The sequence below is a fragment of the Narcine bancroftii genome, chromosome 3, assembly GCF_036971445.1.
Source record: "Narcine bancroftii isolate sNarBan1 chromosome 3, sNarBan1.hap1, whole genome shotgun sequence".
NCBI classification, from domain to species: domain Eukaryota; kingdom Metazoa; phylum Chordata; class Chondrichthyes; order Torpediniformes; family Narcinidae; genus Narcine; species Narcine bancroftii.
Window position 1 is genome coordinate 204,432,357 of NC_091471.1, and position 16,436 is coordinate 204,448,792.

The window sequence follows — 16,436 nt, forward strand, 5'->3', positions numbered from 1 at the left end:
GGCAAATTATAATATATTGGTGGGAGGAGATTTTAATTGTTGTCTAGAACCTTTATTGGATAAATCCCCAAAGTCTAAGAAAATTAAAGATGGCAGATAATTTGGTGGAAGTTATTAAGGATTTAAATTTGGTCGACATTTGGAGAAGGAGGAATCTGATTGAAAAAGACTTCTCATTTTATTCAGCAAGAAATGAATCTTTCAAGAATTGATTTTTTTTTAGTATCTGCTCAATTACAAGGGACAATAGTTAGTGCTGATTATAAAAGCTGAACATTGTCAGATCATTCACTTTTATTGATTTCATATGTTAGTTCTGATGTGGCTCCAATTAGTTATAGATGGAGATTTAATATTACGTTATTGAAACAGCTGGAATTTATTACTTTTATTAGAGATCAAATTACTATGTTTTTAAAATTAAATGAGAATTCTGTGCAATGTAAATTTGTGTTATGGGATGCTTTGAAATCATATTTAAGATGTCAAATTGTTAATTATACTGCTACTTTTAAGAAAAAATATTTGGTACATAGTAATAGGCTTGAGGATCCTCAATGTCATAGAACACTACAGCATTGAAACAGGCCCCTTCGGCCCTTCTAGTCAATGCCGATCCAATTTTCTGCCTCGTCCCACTGACCTGCATCCCAGTCCACATTCCTCCCATCCATGTACCTGTCCAAATTCTTCTTCAATGTTAAAATTGAGCACGCATTCACCACTTCAGCTCGTTCCCCACCCCCACTGCTCTCTGTGCAAAGAAGATCCCCGTAAATTTTTCCCCTTTCACCCTTAACCCACGTCCTCAGGTTTGTATCTCACCCACCCTCAGTGGAAAAAGACTACATTTATTCTCTCTTTGGTTACACAAGACCTGGCCAACTCCAAGTCTTGGGCCTCAACACCCCACTGTGTAATTGGATCGTGATTTCTGCACCTCCAGATCACAATCAGTGAAGATCGGTCAGAACATCTCTTCCACGATCTCCGTCAGTACCAGAGCACCACCAGGCTGTGTTCTTAGCCCCTTGCTCTACTTGCCATACGACTGTGGGTCTTGGTGCGATAACAAATTCGCTGATAATACTGTGGTAGTGGGTTGTATATAAAAAAAAAAGTGTGAGTCAGCCAACAGGAGTGAAATTGAAACCTCAGCTGAAAGTTGTACCAACAACCTTGCCCTCAATGTCACCAGAACCAAGGAGCTGATTATTGACATCAGAGGTGGACGATCCAGTGATCATTGGGAGATCAGAGGTGGAGAGGGTGAGAAAATTTAGGTTCTTGGGAATCACCATCTCGAAGGATCTTTCCTGGACTCAATACATCATCAGGAAGAAAGCACGTCAGCGCCTCTACTTCCTCGAGAGTTTGCGGAGGTTTGGTACGACACCAGAAACCCTGGCAAATTTCTAGAGGTGCGGTGGAAAGTGCGCTGACCGACTGCATCGCGGGGACACCAGTACTCCTGAGCATAAAGCCCTGCAAAAGGTCGTGGACACAGCCCAGAACATCGCAGGTAAAACCCTCCCTACCACCAAGAACACCTACAGGGAACACTGCCGGAGAGCAGCAGTGATCATCAAGGATCCCATACCACCCAGCACACACTCTGATCTCGCTGCTGCCATCAGGAAAGAGGCCACAAGACTCTCACCACCATGTTCAGGAGCAGCTGCTCCCCCTCCACCGTCAGACTCCTCAACGACAAACTCAACCACGGACTCGTTGAAGGACTCTACCTTGTGATTTATTTTTTCCTCTCAGTATTGCAGTTTGTTTACATTTCTTAGTGCACGTTGAGTTTTTTTTTACACTACCAAATAAGTAGTAATTCTGTCTCACGCACAAAAGGGTTGGATGTGATGTCCTGTTTGTACTCCGAAAATAAGTGAGAAATCTGACAAGGAGTTGGACCAGGGGTTTCTGCAACTCTTGGATGTTTTAATGCCAACGGTACCACTTACAGGCAGATCTGAAGGTGAGAAATGGTCAACACCATCTTCGCTAACACCACGATTGTAGTAAATACACGAAAGTGCTGGAGAAACTCCAGCTCCGCACCCTCCTTGGGAGGCCAAGGTATAAGCAGGCTATATATCTTCTTACCTCTGTTTGGATAACCTCGGGTGCTGACAGGATTCGACGATGGCAGCTGGGGATTGGGACAGTGGCCAAGGCTGGGATGTGGAACACAACACGCACCATCTTTGAGATCAGAAATGATTTTGACCGTTAGGAATAGCTGATTCAATGTGGGGCCGTCCATTGCAATTCCCCATCCCATTTCCTTGCCAACGTGTCTGACTGAGACCACTCGCGTGTTGGAGGAACAACACCTCCTCTTCCAATCTGGGCCCCCTCCAACTGGGTGGCAGTAATGTCGACCTCCGTTTTCTGTTATCTCCCGCCCCACCCCCCGAGTCTCCTTTCCTTCCCCTCTCTTCACTTTTCTCTCTGTCTCCTTAACCCCCCCCCCCCCCCACCACCATCAATTCTCACCTTTCCTTTCCATATCCAATGATGCTGGACAATTTAAAAAGGAAGAGATAAAACATTTGTAGAAAGATCTGCAGAGGAATGTTTCTGAAGATTAAAAGGTAGTTATCTCATTTGAAAATGCAACAACACAGCAGTATTATGAATTGGGAGAAAGAGCAAAAGGTTTCAGCTTGGCAGTTGAAAATGGAACAAGTTTCTAGGACAATAAATGCTGTTTTTAAAAAAAGGTATGAAAATTACATAAACCTCAAGAAATTAATGATGAATTTCATTCCTTCTATCAGGATTTATATGTCAGAGGCTGAACAGGATGAATCATTTTTGGCTGGGTTAGATCTTCCATTTTTGAATTATTTAGAAATTCAAGAGTTAGATTCTTCCTTTACGGATATGGAAATTAAAGAAGTGTTACAAATGATGCCAAATGAGAAATCTCCAGGAGAAGATGGATTTACTTTGAAATTTTATAAGGAATTTTATGATTTATTACTTCCAGTATTTTGACAAAAAGCAGAGGGAATGTCCTCTCTTCTGGAATATTTTTTCTAGAGCATTGATTACAGTTATTTTTTTTTTTAAAAATAGAGACCCATTAAAAGTAGCTTCGTATAGACCAATTTCTTTGTTAAATGTAGATTATAAAATTGTAGCTTAAATGTTGGCAAATAGGATAGCAAAGTATTTACCAAAGTTAATTCATGTAGATCAGTGGTTCCCAACCTTTTTCTTCCAACTCACATATCACTTTAAGTATTCCCTATGCCGTAGGTGCTTTGTGATTAGTAAGGGATTGCTTAAGGTGGAATGTGAGTGGAAAAGAAATTTGAAAACCACTGTTTTAATCATGCCTTATTAACTTGTTATGTGCACGGATTCATAACTCCAAAGGAAATGGGCCAATGACAATTTTTTACAAGCAAAATATTTTGGTAACAATTGGGTCTAGTGCAGTGGTTCTCAACCTTCCCACTCCCATACCACCTTAAGCGATCCCTTACTAATCACAGAGCACCAATGGCATAGAGAATAATTAAAAGTGGTATGTAACTGGGAAGAAAAAGGTTGGGAACCACTGATGTAGATCAAGCAGGATTTATTAAAAATCATTATTCAGCTGATAATATTAAATTAATTACTTTAATTAATGCTTCTAGAGAAAGACATGATTTACCTTTGGTAGTGGCATTAGATACTGAAAAAGCATTTGATTGTGTTGAATGGCATTTTTTAAATTTAAAGTCTTAGAACATTTTCAATTTGGTCCAGTTATTATATTGCCTTATATAATAACTCTTCAGCTAGGGTAGTAACAAACTGAGTAATTCATGATTTGCTTTATCAAGATCAACAAGACAGGGTTGCCCATTGTCCCCAGCTTTATTTGCCTTAGATTGAGCTAAAGGTTCAATCACTATTAGACAAAATTTTAATATTAAAGGTATTACTGTTGGGGAGGATGAATATAAAATTAACTTATTTGCGGATGATGTGTTAATTTATTTAACAAACCCTAAACAATCTTTAGTTTATCTACAGACACGTTTGGAACAATATGGAAAAATGTCTGGATATAAAATTAATTGGGACAAGAGTGAATTATTACCTGTTTCAAAGGATGATTATTCTGAGTGTAAACAGATTACTCAGTTTCGCTGGTCTGAAAATTATTTAGGAGTTGTAATAAATGTGGATTATAGTTAGCTATATCAGTTGAATTATATTCCGTTGTTAAGAAAAATTAAAGCAGACTTGAAGAAATGGAAAGATTTACCCTTAACCTTACCCTTAGGAAGAGTGAATTGTATTAAGGTGAATGTTTTTCCACGAATACAGTATCTTTTTCAGTCTATTCTTTGTTTTTGGCCGTTCATTTATTTTTGTGGAAGAGTAAACTATCTTGAGTTTCATTGCAAAAATTAACTTGGAAATGTGCATTAGGAGGTTTTCAGTTACCTAATTAAAAAAATTATGAGGCAGCACAATTGAAATTCATTAATCGAATGTTAGATAGGGTGCAAACTCCTATATGGGCTAGAGTAGAATTAATTAATTCAACTTTCAGAAAGTGATGTAAGAGACAGTTTTTTGAAGTCTTAGTGTTCCTGCACTTTGACACTTAATTGATATTTGGTATATTTGGAGCAAAGGGTAAAATTACTGGTCGGACTCCTATATATAGAAATAGGATTATACCATTTTCAATAGACAGTTATTATTTAAAGGAATGGAATTCAAAAGATATTCAAAGGGTAGAGGATCTTGATGAGAAAGGAGTTTTTCTTTCCATTAATCAAGAAAAATTTCATATTTCAATGAATTCAATATTTGCTTAACACCAAATATGAGCCTTTTTAAAAGAAAACTTTGGACAAGAAATTAAACTCCCTAATCTGTCTAGATTTGAAAAATTAATTACAGAATCTTTGAAAAAAGGATTTTTATCAGAAATATATAGATTATTTTTTACAAGAAAAGATGAAAAAACTTGGTGTTTTTAGAATTAAAAAGTAAATGGGAGAAAAATTTACAATTTATTATATTGGAGGAGAATTAGTTAAAAATGTGTGAGAATATGGTAACTAAGTTAATTAATGTAAGGTATAATTTAGTTAATTATAATTTTGTACATCAGTTATATTTAACACTGGAGGTGTTGAAAAGATATGGATTTAGGGATTCAGATTTATGTTTTTGGTGTGGAGTACAAAAAGGGACTTTTTTTTACATTCAGTCTGGTTATGTGAAAAGGTGCAAAATTTTTGGTTCAAAGTCGGACAATTTTTAGAATGTTTATATAATTATTGCTTGATCCTATATTTTAGGATTTATGATGGATTTAAGGGGTTTGAAATTGGATAAATTTCAAATTGCTTTTATTTATTTAACTTTGGCTGTGGTGAGAAAATGTATTGCAGTAACATGGAAAGATGATGTAGAGATTAGTATTCAAAGGTGGCATAATGAGTTGAACTCTTGTATCTATCTAGAAAAAATAACCAACTACATAATTATTTTTTATTAAAATGTGGGATCCATATTTAAAATATATGGGTCTTAGTATATGCTAATCAAGATATTTTAATTATTTTTAAATTGATTTTCGTATGTTGTATTGAGGTATTTTAATCTTTGTTTAAGGCTCCAGTAGTTTTGTAGAAATAGGAATATTTTGGGTTTTTAGGGGGGTAGGGGTTGGTTATTAATTTACTTATTTAAGATTATCTATTTAACTAATGTATTTTAGGTTTATGTTCCTATTTGATTGTATTATCCTTTTTTGAAAATTTTATACATAAAAGTTTAAATTTTTTTTTTTAAAAGTTCAGGGTATCAAATTTACAGGGTTTAAGTTGCTGGTCCTATCTCAACTATGTGCTCCTGTGTTGTTGGGGTTAGATTTTCAATGTCGTTTTGAGTCTGTGTCACTGCATTACAGGGGGGGGGGGGGTGGTCCCTACTCTCCACTCTGTCTCCCACCACTCCACCCAGGAGGCCTCCTGCCAGCATCAGCCCACGCCAGTCCCATGCCCTGACACTCCATTTGTAGCCTCTCCACTCTCCAGGTCACTCCTCCAGCACTTTTTGCCAACCTCACCCCTGGCTGGAAACTGGTTGCCACTAAAAGTTAGCAGTACAGCTTTGGGGACTGGAAATTCATTAAAAGTGAGGTGCACAGACTGCTGGATGAGGGCATCATTGAGCCCAGTGCAAGTCCCTGGAGGTGCAGGTGGTAGTTGTGAAGAACGGGGAGAAGCTGCGGATGGTGGTTGACTACAGCCAAACGGTCAACCGCTTCACACTCTTGGACGCTTACCCTCTTCTGCAAATCACTGATGTGGTGAATCAGATTGCCCAATAATGTGTGTTTTCCACCATCAACCTTCGTTCAGCCTACCACCAGCTCCCGATCCACCTGGAGGACTGACCTTTGATGGCCTTCGAAGCGAGAACGTATTTGTACCAACTCCTCAGGGTTCCCTTCAGCGTCACAAATGGTGTCACGGTCTTCCAGCGAAATATGGACCAAATGGTAGACCAGAATGGCCTAACAACCACATTCCCATATCTGGACAATGTCACCATCTGTGGCCATGATCTGCAAGTCCATGACACCAACCTTGAGAAATTCTTCCAAACCGTTAAACGGCTGAATCTAACCTACAATTTCAAGTGTGTTTTCCAGACCACTCTCCTTACAATTCTAGGTTGCGTGGTGAAATACTGGTGGAAATGCCAAATCCCGACCGCATGTGCCCTCTCATGGACCTCCCACTGCCCCAAACCCAGAAGGCACTGAAATGCTACCTGGGTTTTTTTTCCTACTACGCTCAATGGGTCCCACAGTATGCTGACAAGGCACGGCCACTCATTAAGTCCAACTCCTTCCCCTTGTTGGCGGATGCCAGAGCGGCATTTGACCACATTAAGTCAGACATCACCACAGCCACTCTGCATGCCATAGACTAATCGATACCTTTCCAGGTAGAGAGTGATGCGTCTGACTTTGCACTGGCACCCACCTTAAAACAGGCCAGTAGGCCTGTCGCCACCTTTTCTAGGCCCTCCAGGGCCCAGAAAGCTGACACTCCTGTCGAGAAGGAGGCTCAGGCCATTATGGAGGCTGTACATCATTGGAGACACTACCTCGCTGGCAGACGCTTCACACTGCTGACTGACCAACGCACAGTCTCATTTGTTTAACAACCAGCAGGGTAAGATCAAAAACTACAAAATTGCCAGGTGGAGAATCACTCTACTTTTAACTACAATATTCTGTACCGGCCTTGGCAAACTCAACAACTCGCCTGACGCCATCTTCTGTGGGACATGCACCAGCATGTAACTGGACAGGCTGCAGAGACTCCATGAGGAGCTCTGTCACCTGGGGGTCACCAGGTTCACACACTTGGTAAAGGCCGGCAACCTGCCCTATACAGTTGAGGAGATCTGCTCCATAACTTGAGCCTGGCCAGTATGCGCTGAGTGCAAGCCCAACTTCTTCCAGCCCGAGAAGACCCATGTTTTTAAAGCCACCCGGACCTGCGAACGTCTCAGTGTGGACTTCAAGTGGCCCCTACCGTCGATGACCCATAACACCTACATTTCTCGTGGTGATGGATGAGTACTCCCGCTTCCCGTTCGCTATCCTTTACCTGGACATGACTGCCTCCACAGTCATAAACACACTGCACAGCATCTTCACCATTTTCCGGTACCCCAGTTACATCCACAGAGACCGGGGTCCTTGTTTATGAGTGCAGAACTGAGGAAGTACCTATTGGAGCATGGAATTGCTTCAAACAGGACCACTAGCTACAACCTGTGTGGTAACGGACAGGTCAAAAGGGTGAATGCCACCGTCTGAAAAGCGATCATTATTTCCCTCTGGGAAAAGCCTCCCCACCACTCACTGGCAAGATGTCCTCCCAAATCCCCTATACTCCATTAGGTCCCTGTTATGCACTGCCACCAACGCTACCCCACACGAACATACGTTCTCGCTCCCACAGAAGTCTGAATTGGGAATGACCACACCAGCTTAGCTGTCAGTCCCTGGATCTGTCCAGTACTCAAAACTACCTCCAAGTCGACCGGGTACTGTTGCATGCGAACCCGCACTATGCTTGTACAGAGAACCCAGATGGGCGGGAGGACACTGTCTCAGTAAGGGACCTGGCCTAAACTGGATCTAACATTGTCACATTCCAACCTCCCTCCAATCCTCCCGTAGGTTACATGCCAGGTCAGAGGGACCAGCAGCACCTCGCGGATGACAACGGCAGTAGACTGGACCAGTCTACGGCCAACAACGACTGGACTAAGCAAAACTGCACCCACACTCAGGGACCCCAGCTACCCTGATTCCCGTTGGACAAACAGGCCATCCAACTGCCACAGCCCGTAATCCCTGCATGCTATACCCCCCTCTTTTTACTCACCCCGGGGTCAGTTCTTAAAGAAGGGGTGAATGTGATAGCATGGGATACTATCACCATTGTATATATTTACATATAGTAGTAGTGATTGGCTGAGAGCTGTAGCCACGCCTACTGGCCAGGTCATAAAGGGCTGCTCCTAACCAGGTCCAGGTCAGTCTGGACTGGTCAACCTTTATGTTAATAAAAGCCTTGGTTTGAGTCAACAAATCTGAGTCATTTGACTTGTTACAAAGAAAACAAATTATAAAATGCGGAATGTGGGGGATGGATGTATAGAAAACAAAAACATTTTTAAATAGGAGCTGAAGAAAGCCATTCAGCCCTTTCCACCTGCTCTACAGTTCAATATGATCATGTTTGGTCATGTAACTTCAGTACCCTATTACTGATTTTTCTCCATACTCCATCTCTTTTGCCATAAGGGCCACATACAAACACCTTTTGAATACCATATATCTAACAACCTTGGCTCAACAACTTTTTCTGGCAGTGAGTTTCACAAGTTCACAACTCTCTGACTGCTGACATTTCTCCTTCTCTCAGACCTAAATGACTTGCCCCTCAGCCTTATTCTGTAACTCCTTGTTCTGGACTTCTGAAAATTAGGTACACTTGTCCAGTCCTGTCAGGATTTTGTATGTCACCATTAGATCCTTTCTCATCTTAATTCCAGGGAGTATCACCCTGATCTCTGCAGTTTTCCTTCATGTCAGTCCTGCCATCTGAGGAACCAGTCTGGTCAACATTCACTGGACCCCATCAATAGCAAGAATGTCCTTTCTCAGATTAATTTATTCAGGTGTCTTGCCGTTCAGCATGGGTGATCATGTCTCTCCACCCATCACTATCTCTGACTCTGAACTGTAGTTGTCACCTCCCGTGTTTTCTTTCGGTGAAGGCTCTGTGAGCTGAGACTGTAGTTGATGTAGTTGACTGTAGTTCATGATTATACAAGGGAAAAATAATGAAGAGGTTTCCCATTGGTTTCTTCAGTTACCATAGTGGACTGGTAACCCTGGCCATTGATTTGCAGATTCATCTGACCAGTGTTTTTAGATAAACAACCATAAATTCCAATTTGTAGAATCTGCTTTATTTAAAAAATCCAGCATCTGCAATCCATGGCTTCATGTGACCCTTCTCAGGTGCGATCGGGTCCTGTGGTTAGTAAAGAATAACTTAAGATGGTATGTGAGTGAGGAAAAAGGTTAAGAACCATTGATATACACTGATGCTTTGCACAATCAAATTCAAGATCATTGTTGGAAATAATGGAGAAAATGTTAGTTTTCTTTCTAGTACTATTATTTATGATCCTTGAGCTAAAGATTTTTAAGCAAAATTACAATAGCATTATTTGAGTCATCAATAATACACACTTTTGTGTCCATTTACTCTACAGATACCACAGAATGAGATAAAACCAGTGGAAAGATGTATACTGTAGAGTTCTTTCTTGTTCCATCTAATTTGTCTGCACCACAATTAATTTAAGAAAATTTGTACTCTGTCGGTGTTGATTTCAGGAATGCGAGCGAGGTGGAGACATTGTCAACTCTTAGTCTCCCTAAATTCAATGGAAAAGTAGTGCATTCAAATTAAAATTTCTTTTTTTTTTTGCCAATACATGACTCCTCTCGCTTGATGCTGCATCAGTCATGCAAGGTACATCCATCCACCAAAACAATATATCCATCCATTTACAATGGCTAAAGATATGCTTATTCACCATATTTAGCAAGAAGACATGCTGAGGAAGATGCAAATCGCTAAAGCTGCTCTGAACGAATTCTAGACCTAATTGTTTTTAGAAACTATATAGGTGAGCATTCTCCATGAACTGAAGACTATTGTTGTGTGATTCTCTTTCCATGGATACTGCTTGACCTGCTGAGCATTTTCTAATTTCAATTCCCATTCACAATATCTGCTGTTTTGGATTTGCATTCCCCATGAAATATTGGACTTCACTGGAGATTCATACACTATATTTTCATATTTGGATGCCAGCCTTCCCTTGACAAAGGAATCTTTGAACAAAAAGAATGTTTAAATAGTTAAACAATTATTTATTGTTCATCAAATGCCATAACACTACTTAAACAATTTGTAATCTCTGGGAGCACCTGCTGGAAATTTAGAACAATTGCAGAGACTAATTATGCATTCAAATTTGAAGTGGCTTGGAAACAGGCACTGAATCTTTAATATGATTTGGAGTCTAAATGATGAGAATATTTTTTTAAATAAAACAAGTTTTGAAAGACTGACAAGTTAGCTTATTCAATATTGCTTAGATGCACTGTTGAAAAACATTTCTCAATAGTTCTAGCACTGATTCTGCAATATTATTTCTCCATAATTAAAAAGGGTTCACTGCAAATTTCTTTTATTAAAAGGCTAATTTAAAAAAATCAGTTTGTTATTTTTTATTGTTCAAGGCTTATTCCATTATTCTAATTTTTTGCTCACTTTTTTGCATAACAATTATTCCTTCTGAATTAGGAATCAATTCAAAGTAGCATCACTTCCAATGCAAATAGACAATTCCAGACCAGGCTTAGACAGAATTGTGATAGGGTTTGCATCATCAGCTGCAATACATCTCTTCCAGATGAGTTCAATCCCTTCTGTGCTTGCTTTGAAAAGGAAAATAATGAAGAACCTTTGGAAGTCTACAGTGACTCTGCTCCCAGTCTCTGAGGCTGATGTCAACAGAACCTTTAAGAGGGTGAATCCTTGTAAAGCATCTGGTCCAGACTGTATGCCTGGCTATGTCATTAAAACCTGTGTGAACCAAATGGCTGGAGCTTTTGAGTACATTTTCAACTTCTCACTCAAGAGTCAGAGATCCTCACCTGCCTCAATAGGGCATCTATCTTCTGGTGCCCATGAAGAGCAAGGTGAATTGCCTCAACAACTAATGGCTTGTGGCACTATATCTACTGTGATCAAGTGCTTTGAGAGGTTATTTATTAAGCGAATAAACTGTTATCCCTGGAAAGAAATTGACCCACTTCTATTAGCCTATTGTTATGAGCCCAGAGGACTCCAAAATCCAGCAGCAATAGAAATTCACCAAGAAAAACGATTACTTAAAAGTCGCTTTTAATTTTCTTAACATTAAAAAGATCAAACTCTAACTTATTACTATTTAACTTAACCCCCTCCTAATTCTAAGTGCATGTATATATAATGTGTATATGTTCAGGAAGTCCTTTGATTCACAGTTTAATCTCACTTCTCCAAGTTCACCAGTATCGGGCAATTCTCATACTGTGCACAGAATTTAACATTTATGAATTTTCACTAGGCTCTCTTATCAGTTTTAGAGAGATTTGTTGCTCGTTTGTCATACAAGAACTGATTCCCTCTGATCAGCCAAAGAAACTTGCCCCATCATGGGTTTTCCAAATTATAACCTCTTCTTTCAGGTCACCACAGACTTCCTCGTTTCCCTTATTTAAGGAGAAACACTCTAGCCAGCCATTATCTCTTGTAAGAACTATGTGTTTTTAAACGAGCTGAACTCAGAACACACAACCTGTCTTAAACATAGGGTTTTAACTAGACTGCCAGCTTGCCATGTTGTAGCCTCCAAAAGCTACTGCAGAATTCTCTCTCTAAGAGAAATTCTGTTTGGTCTTTCCCTTTTCTCTGCTTGTAAAAACCAAACAACCACTTCCAAGGCTCCAAACCTAATCTTTGAAAGATCTTTATCAGCATTTTAGCCTGGGCTTCCATTTGCACCTGCTTTTGAAGTTACTTCTAAAGCAATTTTATTGCAAAGGCACTTGGAGCCTGGATGTCTGGCTTAAGCAAAGCTCTGGCATTTTAAATGAGATGTGCTTTGTAAGTTATCTTTTTGTGAAGTGACCTACACTAAACCCCCATAAATCTACCTCTTTTAAAGACATTTATATCTAATATACCCTGTAACACTCAACATAACAGGTCAATGTAGATGCCATCTCATTGGCCTCCACTCAACATTAACCATATAACCATTTAGCGGAAACAGGCCACGATGGCCTTTTGAGTCCGCACCGGTTCACTGATTTTGTGCACCCTCTTCAGGCATTGGTCCCGGTAGATCTTCATTCAATAACAGAAACACCTACATAAGACTGCTGTCTACACCGTAAACTAAAGGATCTGGGACTCTGTTCATCCCATGCAACTGGATCCCTGAATTTCTTAAAGGCAACACCCAATTAGCGATGATCAGCAACATTGAAGCTCCCCAATGCTATTCCCTGTAAAGCCAAGTTCAGCTCCAACTCAATCCACAAATTCACTGACGACATCACCTATGTTGGCCAAATAACTGGAAACGATGAGTCAGAATAAAGCAGTAGTTCTCAGCCTTCTTTCTCCACTTACAGACCACCTTAAGTAATCCCTCACTAAGCTCAAAACACCAATGGCATCCTATTATTTTAGAAAGGATTGAGGCACCACACACTAGCCTACACTGATGGGACTAAGGTAGAGAGAGTCAGAATCTTCAAGTTCCAAGAAATCTATGCTTCAAAAACCTTTCCTAGAGCCAACACATCTAGTCAACCATGAAAAAGGTACACCAATACTCTACTTTCTAAGGAGTCTGAGGACATTTGGCATGTTGGATACTCTGTTAAACTTCTACAGTGTACTCTGGTTGCATCACAATCTGGTTTGGTAATTCAAATGCCCAGGAATGTACAAGGCTGCAGAAGGTAACCTATGTAGCAATGTCCATTGAAGGCTCTGATCTCTCATCTATTGAAGACATCAATGTGAGGCATTGCCTCAAGAAGGCAGCCCAACCTCATGAAGGATCCCCATCACCCTAGCCACAGTTGCTTCTCAGGGCTACCTTTGCCATGACGGGATAGAAACATGAAAAACAGTACCTATAGGTTCAAGAACAATACCTATCAAACATTTGAAACACCCCTTGTTACATGGACTATTCTGATTGCACAAAAAGTCTATGTGCTCCTTTGCAAATCACTTTCTCTTTGCACTCTGATTACTGTGAATATTGATGATCTATCTTGTATATTTATTGTTTCTTTTCATTCTATTAAGTTTACTATTATAGTTTTTTCCTACAAGTTTATTTTTGGCTCCAGCAAGTAAGAACTTTTTTGCATATATACAGTGTACAATGTATATGACAATAAATTTATTACCATCATCATTAAAAACAGATAGAAGGGTATTGCGCCAAATTTTTTGTAATGTCTCACAATTTCTGAATCTCAAATCAAAATATAAAAACAGAAAAGAAAGAATTGTACTAAATCGGGATTTTTGCAATCAATATGACCTCTGCATGTCAATTATTATCGTGTTCAATGGTTGCCTCAAATCATTAATTCATTACTTCAATATAATTATTGTACTTCAAAACAAAAAACTTTTTTCTTCTTCTTTAACAAACACTGATGAGACATTCTCAGACAATTAACAATTATAGTTTTACAGTACATACTACCTTAAAATTTAATTGAATTTTTCATTAAAGTTGCTTATTTGAAGAAAGATTACTGCAAATAGAATTCATGATGAGCTATTAAATTATGAAGTCTGAACTGAATTTGAATTTAATTTCCTACATACTGTTAATTAATCTTAATTGTTTTTCTGCTCTATTGAAAATGTATAGTCATATATAGACCTTTGACATTATGGAAAAACTGAAGAAGCTTTAACTCTTTAAATTGTACAACCGGTAAGAGTTCTTGCAGCTGCGTGCATTATAGCAAAGGTCACTGAATAGACCAGTGGTTTCCAAACTTTTTCTGCTCACATACTACTTAACATAATCCCCATGCCATAGGTGCTCTGTGATTAGTAAGGGATTACTTAAAGTGGTATGTGAGTGGAAAGAAAAAGTTTGAAAACCATTGTTTTAATTGTACCTAAATGATTTGTTATGTGCATACAAAGGAATTGAGCTAATGGCAATTTTTATCAAGCAAATATTTCAGTAACAGTGGGTCAAGAGCAGTGCTTCTCAACTTTTTTTTCTACTCACATACCACTTTAAATAATATCTTGCTAATCACAGAGCAACTATGGCATAGGGATTACTTAAAGTGGTATGTAACTGGAAAGAAAAAGTTTGAAAACCACTGGAATAGATGAACATTTCTGACAGGACTAGACAGGTTTTACACAATGTTGGGGGTGAAATCGAACATAAGGGGTCATAATCTAAGGATAAGGGTCAAGACATTTAGGATTGCTTCTCATTTTCTTATTGTTAGGTGCACCAGGCAATGCTCACAGCAGACAAAAGTTGAAATAGATCATGTATATTATATTTTTATGTATTTTTATTACATGACAATTAAAAAGAACCTCGAACTTTGAGATGAGAAGAAACTTCTTCATTTAAGGTGTTGTGAACTTGTGAAACTCCTTACAAGAGAAATTTGTTGAGTGGTTTGAATGTAGCTCTAATGGCTAAAGGGATCAAGGGATATGGAAAGAAAGCAAGAAAAATGTACTTAAGACTGAGGATCACCCATGATCATATTGAATGGCAATGCAGATTTGAAAGGTTGAAACCATATTCCTGCACCTATTTTCTATGATTCTATAAGCTAACCATAGCACCAACATACTAAGGGCTATCCAAGTTTGGGGAGTAAAATGGAATTTAAATGTAAATGGGGAAAGTAAAGTAAGGAGGATATATGTTATTCAATGCAAGAAAAGCATGAGTATCAAACATGGTGTTAAAACCTAGCGTTAGGATTAAGGACATTTTCTCGGGGCTGAAGAGAAACTTTGGAGTAGCAAGGGAAAAATCAGTTGTTTTGTCTTTGTAGGGGCCAATAGCATGGGTTAAAATGGGGTTCCATGAAAGAATAGGAGTTTATAGAGATCTATTTAAACATAAAATAATTATGGTTGGAGCTAAGAAAAAATACAGAGCAGAAAACATTGATGAGAAACAAAAAAAAAAAAACGCAGATGCCATCATTTGGAACAAAAACCATGCTTTAAAAAAACTCAATGGGTCAAGCAGCAACTGTGCAGGCAAAAGATGATGTTTCAGGTCAAGACACTGCAACAAGACTGAGGGAAAAAGAAAGAATACCAATATATAACAATATAAAGGGGGGGCGGGGGGGAGCTGTGACAGAGGCAAGTAGGTAATAGCTGGAACCAGATGAGGAGTAGTGGTGGAATATGGACAAATGGAACCAGGAAAGGAAGGAGGAGCAGTGATGGAAAAAAGGGATAAGAAAACAGTGGCATGTGGGAGAAGTACATCAGCACTGTGAGTTACCTGAAATAGGAAAATTGGCTTGAAAGACATTCATACTGAATACAAGTTATCATTCTTCTAGTTTGCATTTGGCCTCTCCATCGCAATGGAAAAGGCTGACAATAGACCAGTTGGAGTGGGAGTGGGAAGGACAGTTAAAATTACATGTAATCAGAACCTGAAAATGGTTGTTCTATACAGAGCACAAGTACACCATAAAATGATCATTTATTCTGTGCTTGGCTTTCCCAACACGGAGAAGGCCATATAAGTGAGCATTAAAAGTAACAGTAGTAAACCAGGTTGTTAGCAGTACAAGTGAACCTCTGTCTCACTTGCAAGGGAGGTCTTTGCTCTCTGTCACAATGCACAATTCATGTCAGTATATTACTCCCAAATCGATGACCTTCTCCCAGGTTAAATAACCTGTGCAGGATCTTAACAAACAACTTTTGAAAATCTAATGCTGATTTCATCAATTACAGTGTTCTTCTCCTTAGTGAAGAGTACTTATTCAAGTTCTCACACAAGTCCTCTCACTCAACATAATATACTGATCATTCTGGTCACCTTGCTGTTAATTGAGAATAGACTAATGGCAACTGCGCTGGGTAGGTCACGTCTCCAGAATGGAGGACCATCACCTTCCCAAGCTCGTGTTATATGGCGAGCTCTCCACTGGCCACCGTGACAGAGGTGCACCAAAGAAAAGGTACAAGGACTGC

The 16,436-nt window shown here is 39.2% G+C and overlaps 1 protein-coding gene across 13 annotated transcripts in view; it reads right to left on the reverse strand.

Moving 5' to 3' along the window:
- ttc29 (tetratricopeptide repeat domain 29) overlaps positions 1 to 16,436 on the reverse strand; it is a 445,918-nt gene that overhangs the window by 412,985 nt on the left and 16,497 nt on the right. For 8 of the 13 annotated variants that reach the window (XR_011354088.1, XR_011354086.1, XR_011354087.1 and 5 more), the window contains exon 4: positions 2,113 to 2,211. The exons of 2 other annotated variants lie outside the window; for them this stretch is intronic. Coding sequence is in view for 5 of the 11 variants with exons in the window: in XM_069926383.1 (XP_069782484.1) it covers positions 2,113 to 2,211 (99 nt within the window). In the remaining 6 variants the exon portion in view is untranslated. Of the gene's footprint in view, positions 1 to 2,112; positions 2,212 to 6,319; positions 6,597 to 8,444; positions 8,531 to 16,436 lie in introns of those variants that run through there. 3 more of the 13 variants (XM_069926387.1, XM_069926388.1, XM_069926393.1) reach the window with 3 other exon arrangements.